The 26,343-nt window shown below is 38.7% G+C and overlaps 1 protein-coding gene across 2 annotated transcripts in view; it reads right to left on the minus strand.

Annotated features, from left to right (window-relative positions):
- Positions 1 to 26,343, minus strand: part of MYOM1 (myomesin 1) — a 164,415-nt gene that overhangs the window by 113,174 nt on the left and 24,898 nt on the right. For both annotated transcript variants that reach the window (XM_032654458.1, XM_032654459.1), the window contains 2 exons: positions 5,431 to 5,571; positions 12 to 240 (listed from right to left, as the gene is read on the minus strand). In XM_032654458.1, the coding sequence (XP_032510349.1) occupies positions 12 to 240; positions 5,431 to 5,552 (351 nt within the window). In that variant the 5' untranslated portion in view covers positions 5,553 to 5,571. The remainder of the gene's footprint in view (positions 1 to 11; positions 241 to 5,430; positions 5,572 to 26,343) is intronic.

A 26,343-nucleotide genomic window follows, 5' to 3' on the forward strand; every position in this document is an offset into this window, starting at 1 on the left:
TTTTTTTTTACCGTTTTTTTCAGTGACAGGTGTTCTGCCTTTTCTCGAATTGCAACTTTCCTCGACTTCTCAAAACCTTCCTCCTGGCGAAGCATGGATGTGGACTGTTTGGATACTGTGGACTGCTTGGCTGCCGTGACTCCTTCCTCTCTAGCAAGGAGATTCCTCTGGGCTATGTAAGCAGCAGCTTCTTTAATTCTTTCTTCTTCCATGTCTGCAATTCCACTGACATGCACTTGGCTAAAATATAATAACAGCGAAATATGGATATTGCGGATGACAGTGATGAGATAGCCCAATTTTACCAAGTTCAAAGTGCCTGACCTCAGATGCTGTACACTGTGCCCAAAGAAAACCTGACATAGAAAGACCTGGTAAATAGGAGCTAACTCTTCACACATGGCAGTGATCTTCACCTTAACCAACAATGATAACCACAATAATACTACCTATTCCGGCTGTGGTGCCTTGACAAGTGCTTTTTACATACATTGTCTCATTTTTCCCCACAACAACCCTTTGAAGTAGACTGTACCCTCTCTACTTTAGATATACGGCAACAAGACACGGAGAAGTTAGATAACTTGCCCAACATCATTTCTTTGGTTTCCTTAGTGTGTTTAAATATGATTTAGTCTATAAAAAAAGATTAAGTTACGACTTCCTTCCAGAAAAGACGATATTGTGAAATGACAGACAGTTGTGTGGCTGTGATTCTGATTTTCGACTATGTGCTTGATCTGGATTCTGTAACTCAGATGATGTAATGCATTGCCCAGACGTGCTGCACGCAGAAATAAGTTGTAAATTTACGTGAGATCCTTAAGCCTAGTGGGTTTCCTTTCCATGATAATAAAGGTTGTGTGTGTGTATATACATATTTAATATGACAGCCTTACTTTGTGCTTACACACAGCCCTGTTGTAAAGAAATGATCAAACTCACAGCTGAAGTGTCGATGCTGACAAAAGTGACTTGTTTTTACTCATAATTGATGATGATGAGGGCAAGTGAGTGGCTACATCCCAAAGTGCTGTGCCTAATATAGTAGTTTATGATTGAATTTGTGCTGTGATTTAGTAATATTGTTTAAAATATTTGGATTATTTTAAAGCTCCTTCAATACCTTTATTGTCAATCCTATTACATGTTTCAGTGAGGAGTATGTTGATTATATTGAAGATTCTCTTGAAATTGAGTCTCCCAAGACCTCTTAAGGCAGAATTGTACATTTGTTTTTCTTATAAGAAAAATGACTTCAAACTTCAAGCAAACACTGCCATTGTGTTTACAAGTCCCTGGCACCTGAATCCATATAGTTTGCTGACGAGTAGGACACAACATTTGCACAAGTTTGGAATTTCTCATGGAATATTACTAAAACATCTGGTAGACAAATTAGTCCACCTTGCGTTTTACTCAACTTAGTGAGTAAATTTTAATTTCTTTTCCCTTCTCTCTATCTCTCCAAATATTAATAAGTAGTCTCTACCAAGGAAGTTATCTGCTATAATTTAGGGGGAGAAAAAGGAAGATGGAACATTTTTAGCTTAGTGTCCTGACATAATTACCTCTAACTTTTCTTTTTTTTTTTTTTTTTTTTTTTTTTTTTTTTTTTTGCGTTACGCGGGCCTCTCAATGCTGCGGCCCCTCCCGCCGCGGAGCACAGGCTCCGGACGCGCAGGCCCAGCGGCCATGGCTCACGGGCCCAGCCGCTCCGCGGCACGCGGGATCCCCCCGGACCGGGGCACGAACCCGCGTCCCCTGCATCGGCAGGCGGACTCTCAACCACTGCGCCACCAGGGAGGCCCTAACTTTTCTTTTTGAATGAGATAGGAAGTGCATGAATTAATAAGTGAATACAAAACAAACATAATGAGAATCTACTTGGAATTCTCTATAGAGGCTAATATACAATATAGAGATTTGAAATGAGGTTTGTAATATGATTCAATATGTATAGTAATGGATTATATTCAATGCTAGTCCGGCCCCAAGTTGAGACAACTCTAAGTGAAGTTCACATACCCTTTAACAGTGGATGTGCTAACATAGCTCTAGAGGGCAGAATGGAGTCATGGTTCCCCTGCCTTTTCCATTTGCAAATAAGGTAAACCTTGGGGAAAAAAACTGTAATTATTTCACAGGAAAACTCAAGTAGGGCTTCCCTGGTGGCGCAGTGGTTGCGAGTCCGCCTGCCGATGCAGGGGACACGGGTTCGTGCCCCGGTCCGGGAAGATCCCACATGCCGCGGAGCGGCTGGGCCCGTGAGCCATGGCCTCTGAGCCTGCGCTTCCGGAGCCTGTGTTCCGCAACGGGAGAGGCCACAACAGTGAGAGGCCCGCGTACCACAAAAAAAAACAAAAAAAACTCAAGGACACTTAAAAATATATTTTTGACCCAGGACAGCAGGCACATTTGCCTTTAAGTAAATATAAGTGCATGTCAGTTGTAACCCTGCTATAATTTGGGTACAAGAGCAAGAATACGATACTAACATCAAAAACACACTACTGCAAATTTAAAATAAATTTAAAACCTTTCCAGGGCTTCCCTGGTGGTGCAGTGGTTGAGAGTCCGCCTGCTGATGCAGGGGATATGGGTTCGTGCTCCAGTCCAGGAAGATCCCACATGCCGCGGAGCGGCTGGGCCCATGATCCATGGCCGCTGAGCCTGCGCGTCCAGAGCCTGTGCTCCGTGGCGGGAGAGGCCGCAACAGTGAGAGGCCCGCGTGCAGCAAAAAAACAAAACAACAAAAAAAACAAACAAAAAAAACCTTTCCAATACTCTATATCTGATGATTTCAATTTAAAACCTGTTGCTGACATAAAGTTAGTTCTACTTATCAGACTATAAGAAGTGGAATTTTCGGGCTTCCCTGGTGGCACAGTGGTTGAGAATCCCCCTGCCGATGCAGGGGACACGGGTTCGTGCCCTGGTCTGGGAAGATCCCACATGCCGCGGAGCGGCTGGGCCCGTGAGCCATGGCCGCTGAGCCTGCGCATCCGGAGCCTGTACTGCGCAACGGGAGAGGCCACAACAGTAAGAGGCCCGTGTACCGCAATAAAAAAAAATTTTTTTTAAAACTTAAAAAAAAAAAAAAGAAGTGGAATTTTCAAGTGCCATCCAGAAGAAACCGTATTCTCCAGAAATATACTACGATTGCATTTGCCAATCCTAGGGGCACTCTCAGCTCATCCACTACCAGCCATGTGACTTTCAGCAAGTCACTGAGCTTAGATTTCCTTGTCCAAAAATTGACATATTAATATCTCTCCAGGGCTGGATGGAGGACTTAGCAAGCTAGTTTATATAATGCACCTAGAGTGATTCCCAGCAAACAATAGGTACTCAGCAAATGTTCATTATTTTCCCATCCTCTTAGATTGTTAATACTGTCAATACCATTATGCAGTGTTATTTTCATAGTAACAGAATATAGGAGATGGCTCCATATAAAAAATGAAGGTCAGCTAGAAATAAAACCTAGAAGATAAAATTTTTATTCACATTTTCTTTTATCACAGTTTATTTTGTAAATTACCATTTATTTTTTTAATATTTATTTTATTTATTTATTTTTGGCTGTGTTGGGTCTTTGTTGCTGTGTGTGGTCTTTCTCTAGTTGCCATGAGTGGGGGCTACTCTTTGTTGTGGTGCATGGATTTCTTACTGCGGTAGCTTCTCTTGTTGCAGAGCACAGGCTTTGGCACGTAGGCTTCAGTAGTTGCAGGTCACGGGCTCAGTAGTTGTGGCTCACGGGTTCTAGAGCACAGGCTCAGTACTTGTGGCACACGGGCTTAGTTGCTCTGCAGCACATGGGATCTTCCCAGACCAGGGATCAAACCCATGTCCCCTGCATTGGCAGGCAGATTCTCAACCACTGCACCACCAGGGAAGCCCTAAATTATCATTTCTTGAGACTGGCCTGGAGGGGACAAAATGGTTTGGTGGGGAAAAGGCAGGGAGAAGATGGTGAGTGAGCAGCTTCACTTCACGCCCACACAGGTAGAGAGGCATGCCATGTAGGTTAATGCTAAGCTGACATGATTTTTAAATGATTTTTTAAAAAACAGAGTGGGAAAAAAAGAAGAAAATAAAATATCTCACTTCTCTAACCTAGCCATCTCCTAAAAGGAATATGAGTGTCATTAAACCAACTGTGATGAGGTTGATTCTGGGCAAGCATACTTAACAATGTAAGTATGCTTGTCTGGAAAGTTCACTTTAAAAAATCAGATATAAAAAAAAAGTCAAAGAGGGCTTCCCTGGCGGCGCAGTGGTTGAGAGTCCGCCTGCCGATGTAGGGGACATGGGTTCGTGACCCATCCGGGAAGATCCCACATGCCGCAGAGTGGCTGGGTCCGTGAGCCATGGCCCCTGAGCCTGTGTGTCTGGAGCCTGTGCTCCGCAACGGGAGATGCCACAACAGTGAGAGGCCCGCGTACCGCAAAAAAAAAAAAAAAAAGTCAAAGGTATAAAATGAAAAGCTAAAAGTAGAATATTGTTTACCCCCTTACCTTCCTAAGTAGGTTCAGAGCAATTATGACATTAGCCTCCAAAACAATTCAGAAAGGAACCATCAGAAAGCAGTGGAAAGAAAAAATGGAGGGAAACAGAAGTAGGTCACCCAAAATTACACCCGCATTATTGCCTACTGATTTTCCTGAGAGCACTTGCCTGGAGAAGACGACCTCATTCTGAACCATCTTAGCTCTGTGAATAATTCTCCATTCAAAGGAAAATAAACAGGGAAGACTCAGAAAGTTCCTGTTAAACTTTAAGTTGGTGTCTTGGACAAGTCTCCTTTCAAGATTCCTTTGTATATATTATCATTCAAAAAAATGTTTATATTATAAACAAATTTGGCATTACACAGACTGGTGATTTAGTGATTATTTTGTTTGAACTTTACCTCATGTAAATCTATTTTATATTTAACAAACATAAGCCAGGCATTATTATGGTGCAATTCTTTTAGTCTACGTTATCTAAGACTTTTTTTTCTTCATAATGAATAATAATTAAAACCACACTGGCAACCAATCTACCTAAACATATCATCTGATTTTTTTCTTTTAGTTCACCCAATATTTTATAGTTTTAACCTTTCTTTCTACTCTAAACATAGTGACTATATATAGAGTCGAAAAACTAGCATCCAATACTCAGCTTCTAATTTCAACTAGTTACATAATTAGAAATAAGTTGCTGATCATCCTCTTTTGTCATATAGCCATCCTATATGATGGCAAACAGTTTTACAATGAACACATCTCCCTCTGTGCATGGTTCTGAGGTTCCACAGACCTTTCTCAACCAGTACATAGTAAGTGCTCAATAAATGACAGCTGCTATTGTTATTACTACCTGACAACATTTACTCTCCACTTTCTAATAATCAGATCCAGGGAGAAAATCCGTGCATACCGTCCTGAGAAAATGGGCACCATGTAGTCACTTGGCAGATTTTCTTTCTTCTCTCCAGAGAGAAGGCTTTTCTTGGCTCTCTTTGTTTGGGGGCTCAACTTGGATGAATAATCTTCTAACATCAGACTGGAATCTGTAAGTCTGAAAAAAAACACCCTAATGTTAGTCTATAATTTTAAAAAATGCTTATAAAAGGAATTTTTAAGTTTGAGGACGTTTTACAGAAACCTAGACGGCTAATGTTATAATCATCTTTTATCTTTAGAGCTAGCGTGAGAATGACCTCACATAATGCACTCTATCTAGACACAAGAGAAAAATAAATCTATAGCAATTTTTAAAAATTGCAGTATAACTGCTTTACAATGCTGTGTTAGTTTCTGCCGCACAGTGAAGTGAATCAGCCATATGCATACACACATCCCCTCCCTCTTGGACCTCCCCCCGCCATCCCACCATCCCACCCAGGTAGCCCATCACAGAGCACCGAGCTGAGCTCCCTGTGCTATACAGCAGGTTCCCACTAGCTATCTATTTTACACATGGTAGTGTATTTATGTCAAATTTCATGGCTTTTTCCCCCTTAAAATTTCGAGGGAAAGTGGCAGTGCTTTGGTAATAGTTCCAAATACCCTTTGCTGTTAAGTTAATGTTGGAAATTTAGGTGGTCTACATAAACAGTTTGGATACGTTGTGTATCCAAATGCTTTCAGGGGATTGATACAAAAGCAGATTTTCTGTATTGGGAGCCCAGGCAATTCTGATGCAGGGCCTCTAGGTTCAACTTGAGGCCTTTATGTAGTATAGACAGACTCCATCTGAAAGGACACTGGGTTCATCAAACAATAGAGTTAATATACTTTCTGTGAACACACAGCGTCGAGTGACTCAGAAAATTACAGGTTTGATAAAGAACACTTTTCTAGTGCTGTTGCACACAAAAATCCACCCACCCATGCACACTGGTGCGAGTGTACACTTGGAGGTAGTTATTGTTCTAATAAACCAAAAAATGTGTCAGCAGAGTGGAAAACATGACAGTAGAGATTGCACCTAGAGAAAAGAATTGATGAAATTAAAAGGACAACCTTAATCTATATAGTTCTTGAATGAAACGAAGTGCATCTTCTTTCAAATGTATAGAATTTGGCATAAATTTCAAAAGTTCATGGACTCTGAACAATCCATGGGCTCAGGCTAAAAGCCTCTCATCTACATTGTAATGAAAGATAGTCACAATAGGAAGCCGTACAGGAACTCTCTGTACTATCCTTGTCATTTTTCTACAGACTTGAACTGATTCTAAAATTAAAAGTTAATATTAAAAAGTCCCTGGTGTAGAGAAAATTTGAAGAGAAAGTGAAGCATGTGAGTGGTGTGGCATGGAAAAAGCCAGCTGCCCAGTTAAAACAGCAAAACCTTCCAAAGTGTCCAAACCTTGATTGTTTCCAGTCTTTAAAAAGCATTAGCAAAAGCAAAGAGATTACCTAAATCAAAAGAAGACAGCACATATACAGAGTACAAAATGGATACATAATAATGCAAATAATCTTATCCCCTGCTAAGCAAGTAACACAGACCTGCAGGGCTTCTAGGAAGTACAGGGGGTGCAAACGTAGCCTGAGAGTATAGGGTGGGCTACTGTCTTTAATTCCTGGAGTGGAGTTGTAGCACAGAAATGGCAAACCTTTTCCTCTCCCACTAACTACCCCCTCCCCCAGGGTGAATATCTAGCTCTTATTCTATGATCAGCATTAATGCCAAAGGTTAGAACCTTGAAATCAAACTTGTGGATTGGTTACCAATTGGAAGGCTTAGTGAAATTTGTTCCTGGCTGGCTGTTCCAGGCAGCAGCAAAATGATTGCATTCTATACCCCTAGCAGGTTACAAAGTACAGGCTGTGCTAATACAGGTCTAAGTTTAAAGTGGTATTTTCCTTTACTCCTTTAATTCCATTACTATACAAAATAAAATTAATTATAGAGTCTGTTTCATTTTTTTCTATTTATAGAACATTTCCATTTTCTAATTTTTCTCCTGTTTTTGTTTTTGCTCTTTTTACTTTCATTCTACTATCTGCAGTCATATTCTCATGAGCTCATATTTTCAATGTTTATTTATATCAAAACAGCTGTGATTTGTCATTCTTTTTCTTGTACTGTCGTTCCTTTTTTTCTGTCATTTTCCCTTTAAGATAAACCTTTAAAATGATTCACTTATTACATAGAATGTGCCAGAATGTGATTATTCCATTCTCACAAGTAAATCACAGCAGATGATTTTTAATAGTTAAACTTTATGGTAAAGATTCATGGTACTATCATCAGTTTTCACATAATATTTCATTTGGAACAAAAAGCTTCAAAAAAAGCATTATGATTTTATATATTATATAGTATTATTTAGAAAATCATATATTATATAGTATTATTTAGAAAATCCAAAGTATTTAGAAAATATCAAACACTTGTTATGCTCTCTAAAGTTTCTTCAAGCTTTTGAATCCTAACAAAAAAAGAGTGTGTGAAGGATTAGATGTTAAAATACTGTGCCAACAGACTATTTGGTAATGCTAAGTCATTTACTGAAGTTAACAAACAAAACTAAATCAGAGAAACAAAGTTTTAAGGAACTGACTATGCAATAATCAGTGTAACTAATTATTTGAAGGAAAGCCACGTCTATTTTGTTATGACCCGGGAACACTGAAGTCTAACATCTTACTCTATTGAATTTTAAAGTCAAATAATGTTTTTAGAGAAGTTCAATAGAATATGTAAAATTTAAATTTCTTTTTTTTAATTTAAATTTCTTTGAAGTTACATCAAAGAGCTAAATAAGGGCTTGCTAACCTCTTGGGCTTTTAGTTGTATCTAAATTTTGAAAATAATACTCTGTCTTATAAGTCAGTTTCTGAGTAGACACTTAACTTGACATGTATGGATCAATGTGGGTCTTTTAACTATTAAAACTATATTTAACGGGACTTCCGTGGTGGTGCAGTGGTTAAGAATGGTTAAGAATCCGCCTGTCAATGCAGGGGACATGGCCTCAACCCCTGGTCCAGGAAGATCCCACATGCCGCAGAGCAACTAAACCCGTGCGCCACAACTACTGAGCCTGTGCTCTAGAGCCGGCGCGCCACAACTACTGAGCCCACGTGCTGCAACCGTTGAAGCCCATGCACTCGGTGGCTCCGCAACAAGATAAGCCACCGCATTGAGAAGCCCGTGCATTGCAACGAAGAGTAGCCGCCACTCACAGCAACTAGAGAAAGCCTACGTGTGGCAACGAAGACCCAACGCACCCAAAAATAAATTAAAAAAATTTAAAAACCCTAAATTTAATGTTCTTTATGTCTTGAATCTTTCTGAACTTCAATTTATGAAGGCAGGGAAACTAAGCTATAGGTAAGGATTGATTTGTGTGTGCATGGGTGCACCCATGTGTCTATAACTGTGTCTAAGTACATCTACCTGTACTCTGCTAGTAATTGTGGTATGTCCTCCTAATATGCCTAAAGTTAGCAGAATTTAAAGAAATATCATGGTGTGTATGACATCATCACACCTATGACCAGCAGCACCACAGAGAAGGGATGTAGCCCAGGTACAGACAGCTCCTTCTGGAAATGTTCCAGGGACTCAGAAATAGACTTGCACCTCCATCCAGTTCAAATACTGAACAGCAACAACAACAAAAAAAAACAACATAACCTTCTGCTCTTACAACTTCATAATTATTCTTAACAGGAATAGCAAGAACAAAACTAATTATAGAAGCACAGAACTGGAAGAGATCTCAGGGATATTTATACCACACTCAGTTTATAGATGTGGAAGACCTGGAATATCTTTGTAACTTGCCCAGGTTCATACAGCAAGTTGGTAGGTGAGCTAGGACTAGCATCCACCTAGGTTAGTGCTCTTTCCACTACAGCAGTAGTCTCTAACTTTTGTGACTGAGTCCTCTCAATCCAAAAATATTGGGGGCATGCCACCTGTTTACTTATAAATTCTACACATATACTGCTGTATAACTATTCTCACTTTATGAAATATTCCATCAACAGAAAAATTTTATGGGCCAAATTTGACTTTTAAAAAAATACAGAAGTGCTCATATTTTTTCCTACACTTCCATGGCTTGCCTTCACGGATTCGCCACTTTGGAAACCACAACACCATGTCACACTGCCCATAATGACTCTGATGTTGATTTGCTATTCCTGAATTTATTCACATCAATTGATTTATTCACATCACAGTCCAATTAAAAATAAAGCATTAAAAAACTCATTAAACTTACATGAAGTAAAATGCTAGTTCTTTAAAGTTATGTTGTCCTAGTTCCCCAGGATGAGTAACTTTATTCACACTTATGTTAAGTATGGATCTACTTAATGGCTATATTACTTACTAAAAAAATTATGACAACCTATCAGCATGTTTCAGAAAAAATGATCGGTTGTAGACACCCATCCCTATATGCCTACGGTTATATTGTATTATTGGTTTCCCTCTCTATCTTTCCCGTCACCTATGACTATTCAAGGAGGGGGATGGCCTAAGTTACCTTTGTATACTCAGTACTGTGTGCACTGCCTGATAGTGTTCAATAAACTTACTGAATGAAGTGAAATCAAGATTCATCCTCCTGTAATCATACGCTATCTCAGTGATTCTCAACCCTGACTTGCCATCAGAATCAGCTGAGGAGCTAATAAAAATGACCAATGCAGAGGTGGGACTTCTAGTATGGTGGAGTGAGTAGTTCAGCAGTTTCTCTCCCCAAAAAGCCATGATAAAATTGGATACAATTGTCAAAACCAACCCATTCAGGGCTCTGAAAATCAACCAAAGGCATACACTACACTGACAAGTGGTTATTCGTAAAAAGATACTGAACTTCAGGTATGAATAAGTGGGAGTCTGTGTGACATTCTTGCCTAGCCTTTCACCACCCCCTAGCTCCCAGCTCAATCCATAAAGTAGTTCTACCAAGGTGGGAAAAGGTGAGAAAATCATAATGTTCACTGCCAGAGGGGTTGACTTGATTTGGAGCAGAGCATGATAAACCTCCACAACCAGCAACATTGTAACATGAGCCATCTAAGTGGCAAACAAACAAGGGAAGACCAGCAGCTCAATCAATCTCAGGATGCAATCACGGTTGGAGCAAGCAGAAGACTGGCAGGTCAGCCTGAAATTTAACAGGAAGATTTGAAAAATAAGACCACCATGGAGGGGCTTCCCTGGTGGTGCAGTGGTTAAGAATCCACCTGCCAATGCAGGGGACATGGGTTCAAGCCCTTTTCCGGGAATCCCACATGCCGCGGAGCTACTAAACCCATGTGCCACAACTACTGAGCCTGTGCTCTAGAGCCCACATGCCACAACCACTGAGCCCGTGTGCTACAACTACTGAAGCCCACGTGCCTAGAGCCTGTGCTCCACAGCAAAGACAAGCCACCGCAATGAGAAGCCCACACACCACAACAAAGAGTAGCCCCCGCTCGCGGCAACCAGAGAAAGCCAGCGCACAGCAACGAAGACCAACGCAGCCAAAACCAAAAAAAGACCACCATGGGGTCTTCATAAGCTCTCCATGTGCCTTAATAGAAAAAAACTGGAGAGGGTTCAGGTTATCCACACATCATTGGTTAACTGTAAACCTGTGTACATGTGCAGAGGAGAAACAAGAGAGTCTAGAGGTAAGCAAATCCAGGGCATACATACTTTAAAATTACCTGACTTTCAAATGTGCTCCCCAACACACACACAGATCTATTGCCAGAAGATGGAAACTTTACTGTCTTGAGATGTTTGAGCACAGTGTCTGACCATTCATTGATTGGCTGTTAATCTATGCAAATACAAGGTGATCCCTATGAATTCAGGCTTAAAAATGAGAATGACAATTTTTTAAAAAAACTAAAACAGAGACAACAGCAGTAACACAGTGCTAGGTAAACAGATTCTATAAATGTGTTTAGGCAAGTAATTAAACAAAAACAAAACAGAGCAACAACACATTTAGGGAAAAATTCAGAATCCAGAATTACTACAGTATATTATCTAACAGGTCCCATTTTCTTTTTTTTTTTTTTTTGGCTGTGCTGGGTCTTTGTTGCTGTGTGTGGGTTTTCTCTAGTTGTGGCGAGCAGGGGCTACTCTTTGTTTCAGTACATGGGCTTCTCATTGCAGAGGCTTTTCTTGTTGCGGCGCCCAGGCTCTAGGCATGTGGGCTTCAGTAGTTGTGGCTCGTGGGCTCTAGAGCGCAGGCTCAGTAGTTGTGGCACACAGGCTTAGTTGTTCCGTGGCATGTGGGATCTTCCTGAGCCAGGGATTGAACCTGTGCCCCCTGTGTTGGCAGGCAGATTCTTAACCACTGTGCCACCAGGGAAGCCCCCAACATGTCCCATTTTCAATTAACAAAAATTATGAAACATGACAAGAAATAGGAAAGTGTGACACACACCAGCAGAAAAAAATCAGTAAATAAAAATTGTCTCCAGGTGCACCCTGATGTTGGATTTAGCAAACAAAGACTTCAAAGCAGTAATAAGAAATAAGTTCAAAGGCCAATAAAGGAAACCATGTTTAAAGAATTAAAGGAAAGTATTATAATAATGACCCAAAAAGAGAGAATGTCAACAAAGAGATAGGAATTATAAAATAGAAGCAGATGAATATTTTGGAGTTTAAAAGTACAATAACTTAAATGAAAAATTTATTAAAGGGACTCAACAGATTTTATATAGAAGAATTTAAAAAATCAGTGAATCTGAAGATAGAAATAATCTAATAAAAAAAAACAGAAAAAGAATGAAGAAAAAATCTTAAAGCCTCAGAGATCTGTTAGACAACATCAAACATACCAATATATGAGTCATGGTAGTACTGGAAAGAGGAGAGAGAGAGAAAAGGTAGGAAAATATATTTGAAGAAATAATGGACTAAAATTCCCCAAACTTGATGAAAATATTAATCTATGGATCCAAGATACTCAACAAACACAAGTATGATACTCCCAAAGAGATACACATGTAGATATATCATATATAGTCAAACTGTTGAAAGCCAAAGTCAGAGAGAAAACTTCAAAGCACCAAGAGTAAAATGATTCATCACATACAAGAGAACAGTATATTAATGATTGACTTCACATCAGAAACAATACAACCCACAGACATTCGTATGACATATTTAAGTGCTGGGGGAAAAAATAAATCAAGAATTCTATATTCAGCAAAACTATTACTCAAAACTGAAAGCAAAGACATTGCCAGACAAAGACCGAGAGAATCCATTGCTAGCAGACCTGTCTTATAAGAAATGCTAAAGCAAATCCCTCAGGTTTAAAGGAAATGACACCAGACAGTAATTTGAATCCACACCAAAAAATAAAGAGCAGCAGGAAGTAAATAACTAGATAAATATATAAGCATACATATATTTCTATTTTCTTAAATTCTTTGAAAGACATAATATTACATAAAACAATACTTATCACACTGCACTGTTGGGTTTATAACATATATAGTTGTAAGGCATACGATAATAGTACAAAGGATAAGGGAGGAAATGGAACTATATTGGAGCAAAGTTTCTAAATTTTACTGGTACGAAGTTAATATAAATCTGAAGTAGATTGTGATTAGTTAATATGTATATTATAATTTCTAAAGCAATCCCTTAAGAAAATAATAAAAAAATAGAGTCAAGAAAGAAAGGAATTAAACGGTACACTAAAAATATCTATTTAACACAAAACAAGGCAGTAAAGGAGAAACAAATGAACAAAAGAGATATGAGATATGCAGAAAAAAATTTAAAAACTGGTAAACGTAAGTCCAACCATAGCAGTAATTTTATTAAATGTGAGTGAATTAAAAACTCCAAGGAACAGCAGAGATTGTCAGAATGAATTTTTTAAAATCCAACTATATGCTGCTACAAGAGCCACATTCTAAATTCAAAGACACATATTGTTAAAGTAAAAGGATGAAAAAGATATACCATGCAAATAATAACCATAAGGAACTGGAGTGGCTATATTAATATCAAACAAAATATACTTTTAACTAGGAAATATTACTAAAGACAAAGAGGGACATTTCATAATGATAGGAAGGTCAGTTCCTCAAAAAAAATAACAATTATAAATGTACATGGATCTACCAACAGAGCCCTAAAATATATGACGCAAAAAATGACAGAATTGAAAGAAAAAATAGAAAATTGAAAATAGCTGGAGATTTCAATACTCCACTTTCAATAACTGATAGAACGACTAGACAAAAATCAGCAAGGACATAGGAGACTTGAATAACACTCTCAATCAACTTGATACAACTGACCTTTCTAGTATACTTTACCCAATGACAACAAAATACATATTCTTTTAAACATTCTCCAGGAGAATTTATATGCTAACTCACAAAACAATCTCAATCCATTTAAATGAATTTAAACCATACAAAATATATTCTCTGATAACAGAAAAATTAAGTAAAAATCTACAACAGTAAGAAACTTAGAAAATCCTCATATATCAGGAAACTAACAACATACTTCTAAATTACTCACAAGGGAAAAGAAATCACAAGGGAAATTAGAAAGTATTTTGAACTACATGAAAACAAAAACACAACATATCAAAATTTATGGGATAAAGCTAAAGCAGTTATTAGAGGTAAGTTTATAGCTTTAAGTGTCTATATTAGAAAAGAAGAAAAGTCTCAAATTAATAACTTAAGCTTTCATTGTAAGTTAGAAAAAAATTAAATATGAAGCAAGTAGAAGGTAGATATAATAAGATCAGGGAGGAAATCAATAAAATAGAAAACAGAACAACAATAGGTAAAATCAGTGAAACAAAAGTTGGTTCATTGAAAAGATCAAGAAAATTGACAAACCTTTCACTAGATTAACCATGAAGAAAGAGAGAAGACACAAATTATCAAGAACAAGAATAAAAGAGGAGATCACTACCAACCCCACATAACTTAAAAGGCTCACAAGGAAGTATGATAAATGCACTTATGCCAAAAATTTAGACAACTTAAATGAAATGGAAAAATTCCCATAAAGATTCAAACTACAAAAACTAACTCAAGAAGAAATTAAAAATCAGAACAGATCAATAACAAGTAAAGAAACTGAATTAGTAACTTAAAATCTTTGCACAGTGAACCGCCCAGGCCCATATGGTTTCACAGATGAATTCCATGGAATATGTAAAGAAGAAACAAACAAATCATTTCCATGTATTTTCAAAAACAGAAGAGAAGGGAACACTTCCCAACTTATTCTATAAGGCCAGTATTACCTGATATCAAAGCCAAACAAAAACATTATAATAAACAAACAAACAAAAAAAACACAGACCAATAGCCTTCAAGAACACAGGTACAAAAATCCTTCACAAAATATTAGTAAACTGAATCCAGCAACATATAGCCAAGTGGTATTTATTCCAGGAATGCAAGGTCGATTTAACATTTGAAAATCAATCAGTGTAATATACCATATTAACAGAATAAAAAACAAAAAAAATTATCACCTCAATAGATGCAAAAGAAGTATTTGACAAAATTCAGCATTCCTTCGTGTTAAAAACTCTCAACAAAAGAGGAATAGAAGGGCTTCCCTGGTGGCGCAGTGGTTGAGAGTCCACCTGCCGATGCAGGGGACATGGGCTCGTGCCCCGGTCCGGGAAGGTCCCACGTGCTGCGGAGCAGCTGGGCCCGTGAGCCATGGCCGCTGAGCCTGCGCATCCGGAGCCTGTGCTCCGCAACGGGAGAGGACACAGCAGTGAGAGGCCCGCGTACCGCAAAAAAAAAAAAAAAAAAAAAAAAAAAAAAAGAGGAATAGAAGGGAAGTTCCTCAGTCTGATAAAGACCATCTATGAAAAATCTAGAGCTAGTATCATATCTAATAGTAAAAAATTAAATCCTTTCTTCCTAAGACAGTAAGGGAACAAGGGTGTGATATTTGCTCTTGCCACTTCTCTTCAACATTGTACTGAAGTTCACATTATACTGAAGAGTAGCCAAGACAATTATTAAAAATAAAATTGAAAAAATTGGATAGCAAGTCTACCTTTAGTCATGGATGATATAACCCTATATGTAAAAAATGCTAAGGAATACACACACACACACACACGCACACACACACAAATGCTACTACTAATAAATGAGTTCAGCAAGGTAACAGGATACAGAATCAAAACACAAAAATCAATTATACTTCTGTTTACTAGCAATGAACAATACAAAAATAAAATTAAGATAACTCCATTCACAATACTATCAAAAAGAATAAAATATTTAGGAATAACTTTAACATAGAAGTATAACACTTCTACATTGAAAATTACAAAACATTATGATAAGTGAAACAAAATCTAAATAAATAAATATCCCATGTTCATGGATTGAAAGAGTCAACATTGTTAAAACACACATTTTTCAAAATTGACTTATAGTTTCAACATAATTCTTATATTGCCAGCAGACTTTTCTCTTTGTAGACATTAACAAGGTGATCTTAAAATTTATATGGGAATATGAAGGAATTACATAGGCAAGATTTTTTATTTTATTTTTTTGTAGAAGAGGAACTAAGTTTGAGAACTTACATGTACCAATTTCAAAACTCTTTATAAAGCAATAATAATTAAGAAAGTGTGGTGCTGGCATAAGGACAGGCATACAGATCCATGCAACAGAATTGAGAGTTCATATATAAACCTTTTTACTTATGGTCAGTTAATTTTTGATAAAGGTGCTAAGGAATTTAAGGGGGAAAGGATAGTGTTTTCAACAAATGGTGCTGGGACAATTGTATATCCATAAGTGAAGGGATGGATTTAGAACTTTACTCAACATCACATACAAAAAGTTAATTCAAGCAGCCGCATAGCACAGGGAGATCACCTCGGTGCTTTGTGACCACCTAGAGGGGTGGGATAGGGAAGGTGGGAGGGAGGGAGATGCAAGAGGGAGGAGATATGGGAACATATGTATATGTATAACTGATTCACTTTGTTATAAAGCAGAAACTAACACACCATTGCAAAGCAATTATACTCCAATAAAGATGTAAAAAAATTTTTTTAATTTAATTCAAAATGGATTATTTCTAAATGTAAAGTAAAATTATAAAACTCAGAAGATAAGATAAATTCTTTATGATACTGAGTTAGAGTTCCTAGATATGACATGAAAAGCATGATTAAAAAAGGAAAAAAAGTGATGAACTGAATTTCATCAAATGTAAAAGTTCTGGTCTTTGAAGGACACTGTTAAAAGAATGAAAAGACAAGTCACAGAATGAGAGAAAATATTTGCAAACATTAATAAAGGAATTGTATATAAAATATTTAAATAACTCTAATGATTCAATAATAAGCAGAAAAAAATCCAATTTAAAAATGGGCAAAATATTTGAGCAGGCATTTCACCAAAGAAGATACACAAATGGCTACCATGCACATTAAAAAGATGGTCAACATCGTTAGCTATTAAGTAAGCACAAGTTAAAACCACAATGAGATCCCACTACACACCCAAAAGAATGGCTATAAAAAATAAGACAGAAAATAACTAATGTGGATAAACTGGAATCCTTGTACCTTAGTATGTGAATGTAAAACGGTATAGCTGCTTTGGAAAAGAGTAGTTTCTTGTAATGTTAAACATAAACTTAGCACACAACCCAGCTGATATTTTAGAATGTGCAAGAGAAGGTTCACTTCAAACAGAAAGCCTTAACTTTCTGTAATAATTTCATTTATTCAACAGAAAACTTATTTAGTATCCACTGTGTGCACAATAGCGTGCTTGAAGCTGGGGTGGGAGGGGGATATGAAGATAAATTAGGTAAATTAATGACTCTTGTTAGGACTTCTCTGGTGGTGCAATGGTTAAGAATCTGCTTGCCAATGCAGGGGACATGGGTTCGAGCCCTGGTCCGGGAAGATCCCACATGTCACAGAGCAACTAAGCCTGTGTGCCACAACTACTGAGCCTGTGCTCTAGAGCCTGTGAGCCACAACTACTGAAGCCCGCACGCCTATAGTCCATGCTCCGCAACAAGAGATGCCACCACAATGAGAAGCCTGCGCACCACAGCAAAGCATAGCTCCCGCTCTCCCGCAACTAGAGAAAGCCCGCGCGCAGCAACGAAGACCCAACGCAGCCAAAAATAAATAATAAAATAAAATAAGACTCTTGTTTTCTGAGAGCTTTACCATCTAGTAGGGGAGTAAATGCTACCAGGCCTGTTGTGTTGAATTACGTCAATCATGGAAGAAAGGATGGAAGGACAGAAGGAAGGCAGGCAGATAAGCAGAAAGATTAGAGCAAATAAAAGCTGAATTCACAGGCTTGGAGGCAATTTCTGTCTGGGGTTATCAGGGAATCCTTTGTGGAAGAGCTGGACATTAAAAGATGGGTAAGTCATCTCAGGATGACACAGAGATATGTGCAAAAGCTTGAAAACAGAAGTTCCATTTTCATTGCTGACTTATCTATGTGTTGCCATTATACTTTATCGAGTCACCACAAAGGAGCTGAACTCATTTTTATTATTCTAACAATTTTCCTTTAAAACCGCCTCTTCATATATATTTACAACCTAGCACTGCTGCATATAAACAAAATGCTCAGCTGTTTCCCAGAAGGGAGGAAAAGGTGGTGGTTTTACTGAAATATGGGTCAGCTTCTAGAAAACTGTCTTTCTTGGCTGTCTTTGGTCATTTGGTCAGCCCCTCCTCCTCAGGGCTTCTGGGATCTGAGGGTCCATCTCTTTCATCTTCAGAACCCTCTGGAGGGTCAGGAACAAGCACTTGGAGTTTACAGTCTCTTTTCTCATTTCTATCTTTCTATCAGCTGCATTTTTTCCCTGTTGCAAAACTTGAAAGACTGTATTTTCCCTGGGTTTTGTGAAAGGTTGTTTTGGGTCTACTTTTGATATACAGCAGCTTCGTCCTACGCTCCTCCTTTGGTATGGGTATCATGTCAGCCTCAACACTTTCTACTGACCTTTCGATTCTCCTGTTTCCCAGTCTAAACACTTAAGGAACTTTCAGGAGAACATCAAAGTTAGTGGATAAGCAGGAGGCTTTGAGTCCTTTTTTCACTAATATACTTTCCAGAAAAGGTCTCTTATAAGATACAAGCATGAATTTAGTTTGATCAACATCATCCTTGAAATTTACTGACATGCAGTATCATAATAAATAACAGTCCCTTGGCCATTCTTTCCGTCTTTGCATTATTTACCTTATAGTTATCCTGTTTTCCTCTCTCAGTATCTCAACATAAAAATATCTTTTTTATTTTTATTTATTTATATTTAATTAATTTATTTTTGGCTTTTTTGGGTCTTCGTTGCTGCGTGCAGGCTTTCTCTAGTTACAGAGAGCGGGGGCTTCTCTTCATTACAGTGTGCAGGCTTCTCATTGTGGTGGCTTCTCTTGTTGCAGAGCATGGACTCTAGGCACGCAGGCTTCAGTAGTTGTTTTTCTTCTATTTATTGCCTTGTTTCCATTATTTAAATTTCCGCTGACAAGTAACATTTTACTCTCCTTTTTAGTAATTTGCCACAGCTAATGTATAGATAGACATGATCTAAAAACAAATACCAGGGGGGTCTGAACCACTTCTCAACATGAATGTTAGAATAGTCATGCTCTAGAAAAAGCTAGTGGGTTAAACACTGAGAGACAAATCTTTATGGTTATCACATACACCCTTCAGTTTCTATCCATTCCTGGCTATTTTAGAAATTAATTTAACCCGACTGAGTGAGTATGGCCCATTTTTAAGCAGAAGTGAAAGAGTCCACTCTATATTTCCTAGATATATTATGCAGGACACTTGACCATAACATCAGGAGATGCCTTATAGAGTCTAGGTCTGTGGACTGAAAATTGTCCCGGGTTAGTAAAAGTTAGCCTTATTAATTTATTTATGAGGCAGCCCAGAAACCCACATTCCACCCCACTCTGAGGATGGTCGCTAGGGTTGACGAGACTTTGCATGAAGGTTACCTTCCTCATTTGAGGTGCTCCTGCCATCTCCTGTTTCATCTAGAAAGGCTGCTGTGGAAAAGGTCAAGTGTGCAGCAAGGGCTCCTTGGGCTCCCACAGCTCGGAGAGCTCTGTGGGGAAGCTCAGTTACACTCACTGCTCGGCCAGCAGTGGACAGAGTTAACATGTTACCTCTGAGCGATGGGAGGTAACTGCATGTCCCTTCCTCCACCTCTAGCTACTCATTCTATTCCCACTCTATGAGGGGACATGTCTTCCTTCTCACAGCCTGATTCACCTGCTTATGGAAGATTAATGCCATTCTGGGGGTATCTTGTATCATCTAAACTTTAATTTGACCTGCAAAAGAGCCTGATGAATAGTATTTTCAATGTAGAAACAAAGCAAATGAAGCAGAGAATGAATCACGTCTTTCTGGGCCTCAGTGTATGTTATCTGTGGAAGGAGGGGCTTGAATTAGATGAGCTTGTGGTCTCTTCCTGCCATTCCCCAATTCTATGGATCTACAAATTGCCAATTGTAGGAAACTGGTATCACCAGGCATGATACTCCCAGTCCTCTCTCCGCAAACAAGTTGCAGGTTTACAGCAATGTGTGTCGGAGATTGATGCGTGGTGAAGTCTCTCTTTGGACGCAGCGTTTATTTTGGGGATTCAGAACACAACTCAGTAGTTGCCTTTTAAAGGAACTGGCAATAAACCTGTCCATTTCTGGGCAGAATAAAAAAGAATAACTGGTTTCTGCTTTCATTAGATGTTTCCCCTGATCTTCTCCTGTCATATAGGAAGTAATATGACTCATCATTTTCTTAGTACTTAAATTCTGGAAGACAAATCCCAGAATGTTCTATTTGCTACCCAGAAACTTATGGTGCCTTTTCCTTATATATAATAGTTAAATCTTTCTTTAGAGAAGAGGATATATCTTAATTCTTCTTACCCTATTCTATTTTTTATTGCTTCCATAACATTTATTACCTTTTAGCATGATTTAAATTCATTGTCCTTTTTATTATATTTATTGTTTATGACCTATCTCTCCATGCTCCAAGAGGGCAGGAATCTTTGTCAGATTTATTCAGTAATTTATCCCAAGCACCTAGAGCAGTGCTTAGCACACAGGAGGCACTCAGTAAATATTTACTGAATGAATGAACAATACCTAAATCTCACTAAACGGTCCCTATGTGCCTGCTATTATACTACACACCTTACATGATTATCTCTTTTAGGGCTGCCAACATAAACAATGATCATTTTCCTCATTTTCCAGATGAAGAAACTGAGAGTTTATAGGCATATCCAAAGTCGCAAGTGTAATTGCATGTAAGTAAAGGCTTGTTTGACCCCAAAGACTATCCACTTGCCATTACGTTAGAATATCTAGAAATGGAGATATAGAAAATGGACACTAATCCGATACCCATAGCTGAGGTCAAGACACACAAATGTCCACAAGGCAGCAGACTTCTTTGGTAGCATCTTTTGAAACCACACTGGGGTGGGAAAGGGAGCAAGTCTTCAGGTCCCCCTCAGTCCCTGCTGTAATCAGATCCATCAATAAAAGACAGGGGTTTGTGTTTTGTGGTCTCTGTTTTTAGCATTGGTATCTTCTGTGAGAATTACAACTGGTTTGAACATTAGCACGTTCTTTGCAAAGTCTAGAAGTTTCAAAAGAGGTTATGATCTGGGTAACAACCAAGGGTCAATCAATGTGACAATGTGACATGAGTGTAGGTAAGGGGCACAATTTAAGGTTAGGTACGGTGCCCAGGGCAAGTCACTCATGTTTCAGTTTTCTTATCCCCAAACTGGTGTCTTCCAGAGCCCTTGTGAGTCTCAGGTCTGATTCTAAGCAACAGTTAAAGAGTGTGTAAGGTTCCAGGTTTGGCATTCATAATGCCCCTGGGATTTTCTAGCTATTGTTTCTACCTATTGTTCCCTGCTCTAAATCTTGGTTTCTCTAGGAGAAGCAGGGGAAAGAAAAGGAAGCATAATGCAAAACTACACATTGATGCTTCAAGAAAAATATGGTAGCCATGTAGTCAAGGGGAGTTACTGGGAACTTGTAGAAAGGGTGGGGGACTTGGGGTAGGTTGGGGCGCTCAAGTCACTCTTCTACTATTTGTTAGTGTAAGGAAGAAAAGTCATTTAATCTCTTTGGTCTCCAATTCTCTCATTTTTTTAAAAAATATTTTCTTATTCTTTGTACATTTTTTGTGCTATTTTTAAAATTTGTTTATTTATTTGGCTGCGTTGGGTCTTTGTTGCTGCGCGCAGGCTTTCTCTAGTTGCGGCAAGCAGGCGCTACTCTTCGTTGCAGTACACGGGCTTGTCATTGTGGTGGCTTCTCTTGATGAGGAGCACAGGCTCTAGGCATGCGGGCTTCAGTAGTTGTGGCTCACGGGCTCAGTGGTTGTGGCTCATGGGCTCTAGAGCACAGGCTCAGTAGTTGTGGCACACGTGCTTAGTTGTTCCGCAGCATGTGGGATCTTCCCAGACCAGGGCTCGAACCCGTGTCCTCTGCATTGGCAGGCAGAGATTCTTAACCACTGCACCACCAGGGAAGTCCCTCCAATTCCCTCATTTTAAAAATGAGGATAATAATTTCTACTTCTCAGAGTTACTGTAAAGTAGTATAGAGAATGCTATGCTGAACGGTATCATATGGGCTGGATTTTAATCTGTTTAGAATCAGACAATCTGATGCCTACCATTACCACAGAGGGTTGAGGGGCCCATCACCCAAGAACTGTGCTGTGTTGTTCTCTGGTTTCTGGAAGTTATTCATTTCTACTTATCAAGTATAACAAAATATTTCTTTTTTACTCCCATCTTACTCAAAAGAAAGGATGGCACCCTGATTTCCATATACCACATTCCCTGTAAACATCTTCCTTATTTCATCCTAATTCCTTAGAAAGGGATCCTCAGGTCACACACTGGGCTGTCTGATATTTATATGTGACTTTTTAGTGCAGTGGTTGTGACCTTTGTTGAACCACACAGTTCTCTGAGAATCTAATAAAAGCTAGGGTCCTTCTCAGCGGAAAAAAAAAAAAAAAAAAAATTTCATCTGCGCCTAATTTTGCATATAATTTGAGATCATCCAAAACTCTGTTGAAACCTATTCATGGACAGAGGCTAAAAACCCTTGCCTAACGGTTGCGAAGTGGTCATAAGTACCATTTCTCCTTTCATCTCTAATAGTATTTGTGAATTACTAACATAAAACAATAGTCTTGTATCATTTTGTTTTCCTGAATTACTTTCTTTAATTTAGTTTTTTTTTCTCACTGTGACTAAGAACTAAAGCATTTAGAATAAGCCTTCCAGGATTTATTTTATAACCCTTGGCTCAGAATGCAATTGGTAAACCAATCTGAGCTAAAAACCACACTGACTCTGAACAAGCCATTTTTCTTAAGTCTTAACTGAGGTCAGCCAAGTCCTGAGCACGTATAAATCTCCATAGTTTCCACTTTACTACTGGACATCTAACTACAAAGCAGAGGCTAAAAATAGATCAAGCCTAGTGTTCATATACACTCCACAGAATTGCATTTCCAACCCCACATGAGTTTTAATTAACAACACTCTTCGCAACTAAAGAGAGACTTCATTTAGCAGGGAAAAGTTGATCCACTTTGAAAAAGTTAAAATACAACCTGAAGGAATTATGAAGATTTTGAAATGTTCAAAGAATATCATTTGCTCCTGTTAGCTCTGGGTCTAAAATAAGAAAAACTAAAATACCCCTCGGATTGGGTTAGCTTTCTTTTCTTTTACACTGCATTACACAAAGGAGAAAATATTGACATCCTTTTCCCTTTCTTGTTTCTAAGTCTACATTTCTACTAAGTGGAGTTGTTCAAACATAGCAAGCCATTAATAAATACCTACTTACCTACACAAATACTTATAGAGCAAGAAGGAAGATGTGAGGTCGAGCATAGAAAAATAATTACAGTTCTACTGCCTACAGAAAGTTTATTATCTGAGGCTCTTTATAGTTAAAATGGCTGTCTTCCAAAGATAATATAGAGCAAATGTTTTCTGGATAAAATATAAAGATTCTCAAAATTTCAATTACTAATGTTAGATATAATTTATCAGATTGTAAATAAATATGAATATTGCATCTGTGGTTAAAAAAAGAATTTGTATAAAATTAAAATAATTTTAACAAAATTTAGCAATAGAGTTTAAGAAGTAAAACTCTTTGAATTACAGATTCATAAAACTCTGTAGCCTCTACAGTATTGGGGGAATGAAATAAGTACACAAGGAGTTACCTTAACAACTGTATGGCAATAAAAATACCCATTTTCTACATTTTCTATAGACTTGGCACAGACAGACCAGGAAAATGGATATTTAAAACATAATCCTCGGGCTTCCCTGGTGGCGCAGTGGTTGAGAGTCTGCCTACCAATGCAGGGGACACGGGTTCAAGCCCTGGTCTGGGAAGATCCCACGTGCCACGGAGCAGCTGGGCCCGTGAGCTACAAATACTGAGCTCTGCGCGTCTGGAGCCTGTGCTCCGCAGCAAGAGAGGCCGCGACAGTGAGAGGCCCGCGCACCGCGATGAAGAGTGGCCCCCGCTTGCCACAACTAGAGAAAGCCCTTGCACAGAAACGAAGACCCAACACAGCCAAAAATAAATAAATGAATAAATAAATTAAAAAAAAAAAAAAAACATAATCCTCTCTATTACAGGACAGCTGTTTCCTAAATGAGGTTCTTAAACATATGTATAGGACATTCTTCAGGAGAACACAATGATACTGTCACATAGCATGGTGCTCATTCCTATTTCCTTTGGAAGGTAGGTATTTGAAACAGCTAAAAGAAGTGAGTTCACCTCCTCACTGACAATATTTCCATATGTGCAGCTAATCTGAGGTCCTTATGAATATCCCCTGGCACACATGACCCATGAAAGTGAGATTGCAAAACAATCCTGTTCCATTTTAAATGGAATTTCAGAACGTTGCCATCACACATTCCAGGTAAACTCCAGAGACTCTGGTACTGAACATGCAGAAGCTCCCAGGAGGTCAATGTCAGTGCCCAGGAATCACAGCCGTGGATCAGGTACTGCTTAAACCCACAGGGATTCAGGCGTTTCTGCCTTCAGAAACTGTCCTTACATACAAGCCACCATATTATTTCCTCAGTAACTTTTTTAATTCCCAGAAATAAACACCTTCTCCAGTTGCCCTAACAGGTATTTTGTGGACTTAAATTTTGTAAGACAAAATTACATCTGTTTAGAACAAATAATGCAACCTATGCCAGATGGAGGAGGTTTGAGGCAGCAGGTGATTACTGATCACATAGCCCAGGAATTTTTATGTTTTGAAGTTCAGCAATTCTTTCTGTGGACTATAGATAGATGTTTAATAAAATCACATGAATCTTGCAAGTGTGTTTTAATCCCCATGACACATTTTGCTCTGGATATGGAGAAAATAAAAATTGGCTTGGACTGAGAAATTATCTGTCCAGCATTTATCAGGCTGGAACAACAAACACAGAGAAACCAAGCTCAAGGTTCACAGGAAATGTGTCTCCCGGGGACGCTGCTGCAGTAGAGGGTTGTGATAACTTCCTCTTTGAGTGACTACAGGCTCACCGAGAAACTTTCTTCTCTAATATCAAACATTATCAGTAGGCTTGCTGTTTGAAATTTTATCAGGAAGAATGAGGTATTGCCTTCTTGTGTGGAGGAGTTGCTGTTGACAGAGAAGCAGCCTCAGTTCCCAGCCCAGGTGCTGAGCTCCACATAAAAGGTTTCTAGATACAACAGTCCTCATTTATCTCAACTTGACTGTTTCCAAAGCAGCAGGACACTGGATTCATTTTTCAGACCAGACCTACATCTAAACTCCACGCTTCCTAGAATCCTACTGAAACTCTCTTTTCCTCTGGTGTGTGGTCTCCCTCATTGCAATGGGGTAAATCTAATTTTGTCAGAGTACCAGTTTGCTCCTGGTATTCTTAGGCTGACTGAGATAGGGCCATGTTTTTATAAAATGCCCTGGCTAAAGAAAATATTTGCTGCTTGAATAATAGCTCAGAATTTTAACCTTGGCTTTCATATATTGAAAGAATAGAACACATCTCTGCTGTAGTTTGGGATCCTGTGGTCTGTGAATTTCAAATTCTATTCTCATCTATGACTTCCCTGGTGGCACAGTGGTTAAGAATCTGCTTACCAATGCAGGGGACATGGGTTTGATCCCTGGTCAGGGAGGATCCCACATGCCACGGAGCAACTAAGCCCGTGAGCCACAGCTACTGAAGCCTGCACACCTAGAGCCTGTGCTCTGAAACAAGAGAAGCCACCACAATGAGAAGCCTGTGCACCACAATGAAGAGTAGCCCCTGCTCGCTGCAGCTAGAGAAAGCCTGTGCGCAGCAATGAAGACCCAACACAGCCAAAAATAAATAAATAAAATAAACAAATTAAAAATAAATAAATAAAATTGGAAGTTAAGACTCTGCATGAGCATTTCTTTTAAAAAAAAAATTCTATTCTCATCTAAGTTGAAATGTTCTCGGGACGAGGAAACCTGCTGTGAGTATTGAAATGAGGTTTCCTGGCTCTGCTGCTGCTGAACATTGAACACGACTTGCGGCAAAACGTCTCTGCTTCTAGCAATATCGCAGATGGCAATTCAAGCAAGACATCCCAGGGTGGCTGTGAAGCTTTTTGTGAAACTCAGAGAAGGAAGGTAAAGGGAAATTGTAGACATAAGTCCCAGGCCTCCCAAAACATGGCCTTGCTCCATACCTGGTTTAAAGGTAGGGCTGCCAGTAAGAAGACAAGAAAATGTGACATGG

This window comes from Phocoena sinus, chromosome 14, assembly GCF_008692025.1.
Source record: "Phocoena sinus isolate mPhoSin1 chromosome 14, mPhoSin1.pri, whole genome shotgun sequence".
NCBI lineage: Eukaryota > Metazoa > Chordata > Mammalia > Artiodactyla > Phocoenidae > Phocoena > Phocoena sinus.